Genomic DNA, 8513 nt, shown 5'->3' on the forward strand with positions numbered 1-8513 from the left:
CACCAAGTCAGATCTGACTCATAGCTACCCCTCCTTGGGTTTCTGAGGCAGTGTCACTATGAAAGTAGATTGCCCAACCTTCCTTCCGAGGAATGGCTGGTGGATTTGAACCACCAGTCTTCTGGTTAGCAATTGTGAGTGTAATTTTATGTAATAGATGCTTTAGATTGACAACTTTATTGTTTATCTTACATATCTAGTGCTAGAACACATAAATCAGTCCATTCCCCTTTAAATAAAATTAAATCTCTTTAATAAAAACCTTTAATGTATGAATAAATTAAATTAATTTCTCTGAAATAATTGAAAAGTTAGGTAACTTTTCTCATTAAAGAATCAATTGATTCAATTAATAACTTTGTGTCTATTCCAAAGAAGGGTGATCCAAAAGAATGTGAAAATGATCAAACAGTACCATTACTACCACACTCAAGTAAAATTTTGCTGAAGATAATTCAAAATTGGTGCATCAGTATATTGACAGGGAAATTCTAGATATTCAAGATGGATTCAGAAGAGATCAAGGAAGAATGGATATCATTGCTCCTATCAGATGGATCTTAGCTAAAAGCAAAAAAATACCATAATGATGTTTACCTGTGTTTTATTAACTATGCAAATGCTTTCAACTGGGTGGATCATAACAAATTATGGATAACATTGTGAATAATGGGAATTCCAGAACACTTAATTGGGCTCATGTGGAATATGTACATAGACCAAGAGGCAGTCATTTGAACAGAACAAGGGGACACTATGCGATTTAAAATCAGTAAGGATGTCTTTCAAGTTTGGATATTTTACCATGCTTATTCAACCTGTATGCTGCTGAAATACCCATTGAGATGTTTCAACAAATGGATACAGTACTGGAGACACTTACTCATTTACAGTAAGAAATTTGGAAGACAGCTACCTGGCCAACTAACTGGAAACTATCTATATTTGTACTCATTCCCAAGTAAGGTGATCCAATTGAATGTGAAAATTACCAAACAATACCATTACTACCTGTGATACTTGGAGCTGTGTGTCAAGTTGGCTAGACCACAATTCTCAGTGGTTTAAGCAGTTGTGATGTGGGTTATTTCAATGATGAGATTAGATGTATATGTTTTGAGCAGCCAATACATTGAAAGGGAGTTTCCCTAGGGGTGTGGCCTACTTCCAGTATATTTATGGGCATCCTGGGAAAAAGAGACACTCTTTTGCAGATTGGAATCCTGCTATGCTGCCTACAACTGTCTGCGAGTGAACAACCCACCGTTCGGCCTGGTGATCTTAAATTCGTCATTCGTTGGAGTCAATAGCTGGTATACTTATTGCCTGCCAACCTTGAGCTTGTCAGCTCCTATAGATGTGTGAGTCAGGAAAAGCCTCCAGCTTGATGTTTCATCCAAGAACTTGGGACTTGCCAGCTTCTATAAGTGTGTGAGCCATTTTCCTAAGATAAATTTCTCTCTTCCTCTCTCTCTAAACTATACTTGTTTTCCTTCTCTAGAGAACCCAGTCTAACACACTACCACACTAAAGTAAAATATGACTGAAGATAATTCAAAAACAGTTGTAGCAGTACATGGATGGGGAACTTGTATAACAAGTTGTACTCATGAAGAACCTATAAAAACACCGAGAAATTGTTGTTCAAACAGAGCAAGGGGATACTAAATGGTTTAAAATAAGGAAGGGTGTGTGTCAGAGTTGCATCCTCTCACCATACTTATTCAATCTGTATGCTGAGCCAATAATCCCAGAAGCTAAACTTTATGCAGAAGAATGTGGCATGAATATTGAAGGAAGACTCATTAACAACCTGCAATATGCAGATCACACAACTATCCATGCTGAAAGTGAAGAAGACTTGAAGCACTTACTTATGAAGATCAAAGACTACAGTCTTCAGTATGAATTATACCTCAATTTAGGAAACAGAAATCCTCACAACTAGACCAATAAGCAACATCACAAAAAAAGGGAGAAATGATTGAAGGTGTCAAAGATTTCATTTTACTTGGATCCACAATCAACACCCATGGGAGCAACAGTCAAGAAATTAAATGTTGTATTGCATCGGGCAAATCAGCTAAATAAATAAATAAACAAACCCTCTTAAAAGTGTTGAAGAGCAACCATGTGACTTTGAAGACTACGGTGGTCCTAAGCCATGTCATGGTATTTTTAGTAATCTCACATGCATGGACAATGAGTAAGGGCAACCTTGGAAATGTTGATGCATTTGAATTATGAGTGTTGGAGAAAAATACTGAAAATACCATGGACTTCCAGAAGAGAGAACTAAATTATCCCACAAGAAGTGAGCTGGAATGCTCCTTTGAAACAAGAATGGTCAGACATCATCTCACCTATTTAGTCATGTTGTGAGAATGGAACAGTCCATGGAGAAAGATATCATGCTTGGGAAAGTAGAAAGTCAGCCGGAAAGGACCATCAAGAAGATGGATTGACAGAGTGACTACAACAAAGGGCTCAAGCATAAGAATTATTGTGAGGATGGTGCAGGACCAGTTTTGTTCTGTTGTACCCAGGGTCGCTGTGAGTCAAAGCCAACGCAACGGCACCTAACAGCAACACTGATATCCTGTAAGTGTCTGCTTCATTAAATGACTGATGTTTCCTTCTAGGTAATAAAATGATATCTCAGGAGACATGAAGAAAGACATAAATGCGTTTTCGTGCATGCATGTGATCTTCTCGTAATTCCCCCATATCCCTCTTCTAGTAGTTAATTTACAAATGAAGCATGAATCCTTGGGAGCTGTTTTACATATTCTGATATTACACTTTACTCCTTTTTATAAAAACAGCAAATATATTTTTCAGTGATATAATTTGTTGAAATTTGCTAAGTAGTTCACATCATGTTTTTGCACCTGTTTTGTCTTATATATTTTTCAAATGAGAAATAAAATTATATCTGATGTACTATCACTTACGGATAACTTGCTTTTATAGTGCCTAAGGCATTTGACTGCTAACCAGAAGGCTGGAGGTTCAAACCCCACAGCCAGTCCTCAGAAGCAAGGTTTGGCAATCTACTTCCATAAAGATACCACCTGGGAAACCCGACGAGGGGTCGCCAAGAGTCAAATCCGACTTGACGACATTGAGAGAACTTTTAGATTGTATTTTTCTCTTTTTTTCAAATGTCTTCTAAGACTTCAGAGACTTTAATAAACCTTGAAAAATTGCAGCTTACTATAGCAGGGGATCCGAAATGCTGTGTGAACAAGGTTATATTTTTTCAATGTTTCCAAGTATCAGAAATGAGCAAAAGGTGAGTAGTGGAGGTTATGTGAACAAAAAGGTTCTCTATGAAGGATAACTGCTCAGATCTCTTGGGAGAAGCCATTCTTCAAATATGCATTTGTGATTTCAGAAAATAACATTATATACCTAGTTGGATATACAGCAGTAGCACTCACAAAAGTGTCTAACTAAATTTTGATGTTAAAAACTTATAATAAAATTTTAATATGAACTATGTATTATCTTTCTACTTGAAGACCTTTCTTCTCCTCTCCCAAATTTTACTTTTGTAATATAATTTGATAATTGTGATTTAATAATTGAAAGTGTAATGGTATATCTTAATTAATACATATTAGATCCCACTTATTGACTAAATATTTTGCTATTATTTAAAATGTAAAGAGCCCTGGAGGCACAGTGGTTAAAGTGCTTGGATGTTACCTGAAAAGTTAGCAGATAGAAACCTCCACCAGCTCCGTGGAAAAACCATGTTGCAGTCTGCTTCCCCTGAAGGGTTACAGCTATAGGAAATCTACCCCATATGGTCACGTTGAGTCAGAGTAGACCAATGGCAATAAGTATCTCAAATCTGAGTTAAAATTTCGTAATACCTAAAGAAAGACAATATTCTACCTCTGCTGTTTTTTCTTCAAAGTGGAAGCAATAACACTAGAAAATATTCCATTGCTTTTGTCCAGTGATAAAGTTAGCATCTCTATAACAAACATGTGACTGTTATATTTCAATTGTAATGGTAAATTTGAATCTCAATTTTCCTACCTTTTTTTTTTTTTTTTTTCTAGTCTTTAGGTTTAAGTAGAATATATATGTGTGTGTGGGGGCGGGGGGAGTTTAGAAGAAAAGAAAACAGTGACCTACTAGGAATTTGTTTTCCCAAATTTATTGTATTCAGTGAAATGTCAATTCAATACAGTGACAATTGGGATTATTGTTTCTCTTTAAATGAATATTATTTTATTGATTTATTTTAAAAAAAATAAGTAGGTCTCTTAAAACGCAATAAAAAGTGTATATGTTAGTATGAAGTATAGAAAGTCTGTAGGAAAATAAACAATTGATGTAATGTGCAGATCATACCTAGCCAAAAACAAACTCACTGCCATCGAGATGATTCTGACTTGTAGTGACCCCCTTTGAGTTTCCGAGGCAGTAATTCTTTATGAAAGTAGATTGCCCAGTCTTCCTTCTGTGGAGTTGCTGATGGATTTGAACCACCAACCTTTTGGTTAGCAGTCAAATGTCTTAAGCATTACACCACACCACCAGAGAATCATAGAGAGAGGGAAAATCAAAATCAACTTAGTATTAAATTATAGATATGGAATCTTCAGAGCATACAATATGAGGCTGGGACATAGTTGCATACTAATTTATCCCATGTATATTTTACAGCTGCACTCCAATTCTGACAAAGGTGATGGGTCTGTCAAGTACATCCTTACTGGAGAAGGTGCTGGGACTATATTTATCATTGACGATACCACAGGTGACATCCATTCAACGAAAAGCCTAGACAGAGAGCAGAAGACTCACTATGTGCTCCACGCTCAGGCTATTGACAGACGAACAAACAAGCCACTTGAACCTGAATCTGAATTCATCATCAAAGTGCAAGACATCAATGATAATGCCCCCAAATTCACAGATGGACCATACATTGTTACTGTGCCTGAAATGTCAGATATGGGTAAGATCAATCATTTTATGCCTGAGCAACTAACTTAGTTTGAAAATTCAAATAAATCCTTTGAAAATAAGTTCTTAACATTTTTTTTTTCTTTTTAAGAAATCTGGAGATGTTTCAAAATGTTTTAAAAATTTTTCTGTGGCATAAAACTGTTAAAGAATATTAAGTGTAGCTCCTCTCATACTAATTGAAATTATTTCAGTACATTTAAGTGAAGGTAACAAACAATTTGATCTAACATATAATAAGTTGAAAAACACCTGCAATTTTTGTTTAATTGGTTTGGTTCTTTGACCATTTAAACCCTTTGTTTATATTGTTAAGAACATTCAAAGACATTGAAAGAGAAAATTTGCATAGAAGAAGATAGAAAATCTAATGCTTAGAAATTTTATCTACATACCTACATAAGTTTTTAGTTTATGACCAGTTAATAGCATCAGTAGTAGAAGTGATAAGTACATTAATCTATAAACATTTTTTCAGATACCACTAAGCATTTTACATAACTCATTATTTTAAAACTTTTAACAACCCCACAATGTACTATTAATACCATTTTGTGCAAACATACCCAGGGTATTTGAATAAAAATCAGAAACCAAACCCACTGCTGAGGAGTCAGGTCTGACTTATAGTGACCCCTCCTTGGATTTCCAAGGTGGTATCACTACAGAAGTAGATTGCCCAACCTACCTTCTGGAGAGCAGCTGGTGGGTTTGAACTGCTAGCCTTCTGGTTAGTGGCCAGATGCCTTAGACACTACGCCACCAGAGCTCCCCAGTATTTGAATACTCTCTCCTAATTTGTGTGTCTAGTATGCACTGTCACTGCTGTTGTAGGTTCCATCCAGTAGATTTTTGACTCATACCAACCCCTTGTGACAGAGTAGAACCATTGCACAGTGTGTTCTTGGCTGGAATCTTTATGGGAGAAGATATCCAGGTCTTTCTTCCATGGAGCCACTGGGTGGGTTTGAACCTACAACTTTGGGGTTACCATCCAAGCACTTTACCTTTGCACCACCAGGGCTCCTTAGTCTACTACATACCCAAGAAGAAATTATTCTGGGCTATTTGCATGTCTCTAGTCCTCTGATGTTTTGGGGTTTTTCACCTCTCAGATTTCTGTGACCTAGCTTATTTATTTATTTATTTATTATTTATCTCGTATGATGAATTTTCCAAATATATTGAAAGAGAGTTAAGTTACGATATTAATTTGTTGACGCTCTTGGTATGACTCTCTACTTGGACTTAGAAGAGAATACTTATTCTTTAAGATTTTGCATAATTAATTTTACTGCATGTAAACAACAACAGCAACAACAACAAATGGTCATGGAGTTGATTTGGTGTCATGGCAACCAAATGCATATCCGTGTAGAGCCGTGCTCCCTGTGGTTTCGTTGCCTGAGTTTTTGGAAATCAATTGCTTTGTTCTGGGCTTTCTTTTGAGGTGGCCCTGGGTGGATTTGAGCCTCCAACTTTTGAGTTAGCAGCTGTGCCCATTAACCATTGACATCACCCAGGGACTCCTACTGGGCAATCTGAGTAATATTTCAAACTAAGGTTGTTGTATTGTTGTTAGGTGTAGTCAAGTCAGTTCTGAGTCGTAACAACCCTATTTACAATAGAATGAAATGTTACTTGGTCCTGTGCCATCCTCACAAATGTTGTTATGTCCGAGCCCATTGTTGCAGCCACTGTGTCAGGCCTTCTTTTTGTGGATCTTCCTTTTTGTTGTTGTTGTTGTTTTTTGCTGAACTTTTCCTTTAAGAAGCATGATATTTTAGTCACTATGGTAGCTAAGGCTATGTGTCTGTTGGGCTGGGACTGGTTTTGAGTGGCTGGTTGTAGTTATTTTGTGTGACAACTGGTTGTATTTATTCCCCATTATGAGACTGGCAATCAACTCCATGGTGTTGAGTAGCAGCTGAGTAGCTGCTTTTGGGAGGTGGTATGCTTCCAATATGTAAGGAGAAGCTTTGAGAAAGATCTCTGCATCTTTTTGGCACACTTGGACCCTACATGTAGCCGAGTCTTCATTTAGTAGCCTGCCATGTTTCCTGCTAATCTTGGGACTGTCTCTGGACTTGAACTAGTGGCCTTCCATATTGTGTGCTAATATTGAGACTGTGCTATTCTACTCATTGACCTTGGGCTTGTCAGCTTCAGCAGCCAGCAGCTGCCTGAGTTAAGAGACCCCTCTATCTCCAGTGGGCTAGGAGCAAGAGGCAGAGCTAAAGCCCAAAGTCGAGGGGTTTCCACCCAGTCCCTTGAGTTTGGCATTTTGAACTTGGACTTCTGGCCCCCAGAAGGGTAATAGAGTAAACTCCTGTTTGTTCAAGCCATCCATCTGTTGTATTTCTGTTACAACAATACTCCAGAAGCCAAAACTGGTGTTGTTATTATGTGCCGTTGAGTTGAACCCGACTCATAGAGACCCCTCCTTGGGTTTCTGAGGCAGTATCACTAGGGAAGTAGATTGCCCAACCTTGGGTTGTTATAGTCACTAATACACACACACTGATGATTTGGATATGTATATAAAATTGTTTGTAGAGGATAGTAATTTCTTTCTTCCCCCCCTCTGTATATTTTAATTTTCTTGAGCTAGGCAAATGGTGTCTACTGGGAGAGCAGGTTGGCAATGGAGTCTCAGATCTCCTTCTTGGCCAGATTCTTAGTGAAAAAAAATCAGATGCTTTTCCCAGGGCTTCAGGATTAGGGGAGCCCGAGTAGAGGGACAGAAAAGGCTCAGGGTCCTTGGTCTCCAGGAAGTAAGGAGAAACTGAAGGTCTCAGTACCTTTAAGTCCAGTCAGGAGAGAGACTGTGTGAAATCATAGAGCAGAAGACCTGCTGCCTGGTCATGGGATTGTCAATACGGCAATGCCCTTCTGTCTTACAAAGTCAGTGAGCTCCATGACTCCGTCATTTATGAGACTGCCTCCATTAATCTACTTCTAGGAGCTCAATGAAAGCCCCCCAAAGCATAAACAAAGCAGCTGTAACCATAGGGGCACAGTACCAGAGGGAGGAAATCAGGCAGAACAGCCATTACTGAGAAAGGGAACCTATTGGAGTGTTCATAACAAAAGCACTCGAGGAGTTTTGAAGACATCTCTGAGATTTTCTGTAAGTGCAAACCATATTTTTAACAAACACATAAACAACAACAAATCAAGACAGCAATTGAAGGCATGAATGGGTCACTGATAAGATCAAGATTACTGTCCGGGGACTTGAAAAAATAATGAAAAGGAAGAAATACCTAGAAATTGCCAAGCAAAACCATAAAAAGATGGAAATTGTGTGGGGGAAAAATGTGGAGGGTATATTCAGGGCACCTATAGTGTTAATAATAGGAAAAAGAACAGATGGAGGACAAGAGCAATATGTATCTTTTTTTTTTTCCTTGAGGTAAAAGGAATTTGCATTTTTAATAGACTTAATGAGTGCCAGTTAGGTTTAGTGTAATAAAAAGCAAACTTAGGTAAATCCTGGAATAGGTCCTAAAGCCTAAGGATGCATC

At 37.8% G+C, this 8513-nt stretch overlaps 1 protein-coding gene across 1 annotated transcript in view; it reads left to right on the top strand.

Annotated features, from left to right (window-relative positions):
* Positions 1 to 8513, top strand: part of CDH18 (cadherin 18) — a 707490-nt gene that overhangs the window by 182079 nt on the left and 516898 nt on the right. Inside the window, exon 2 of the mRNA XM_042782611.1 lies at positions 4684 to 4978. Within this exon, the coding sequence (XP_042638545.1) occupies positions 4684 to 4978 (295 nt within the window). The remainder of the gene's footprint in view (positions 1 to 4683; positions 4979 to 8513) is intronic.

This window comes from Orycteropus afer, unplaced genomic scaffold (genome assembly GCF_000298275.1).
Source record: "Orycteropus afer afer isolate SDZICR_OR568_19922 unplaced genomic scaffold, OryAfe1.0 scaffold00390, whole genome shotgun sequence".
Classification (NCBI taxonomy): domain Eukaryota; kingdom Metazoa; phylum Chordata; class Mammalia; order Tubulidentata; family Orycteropodidae; genus Orycteropus; species Orycteropus afer.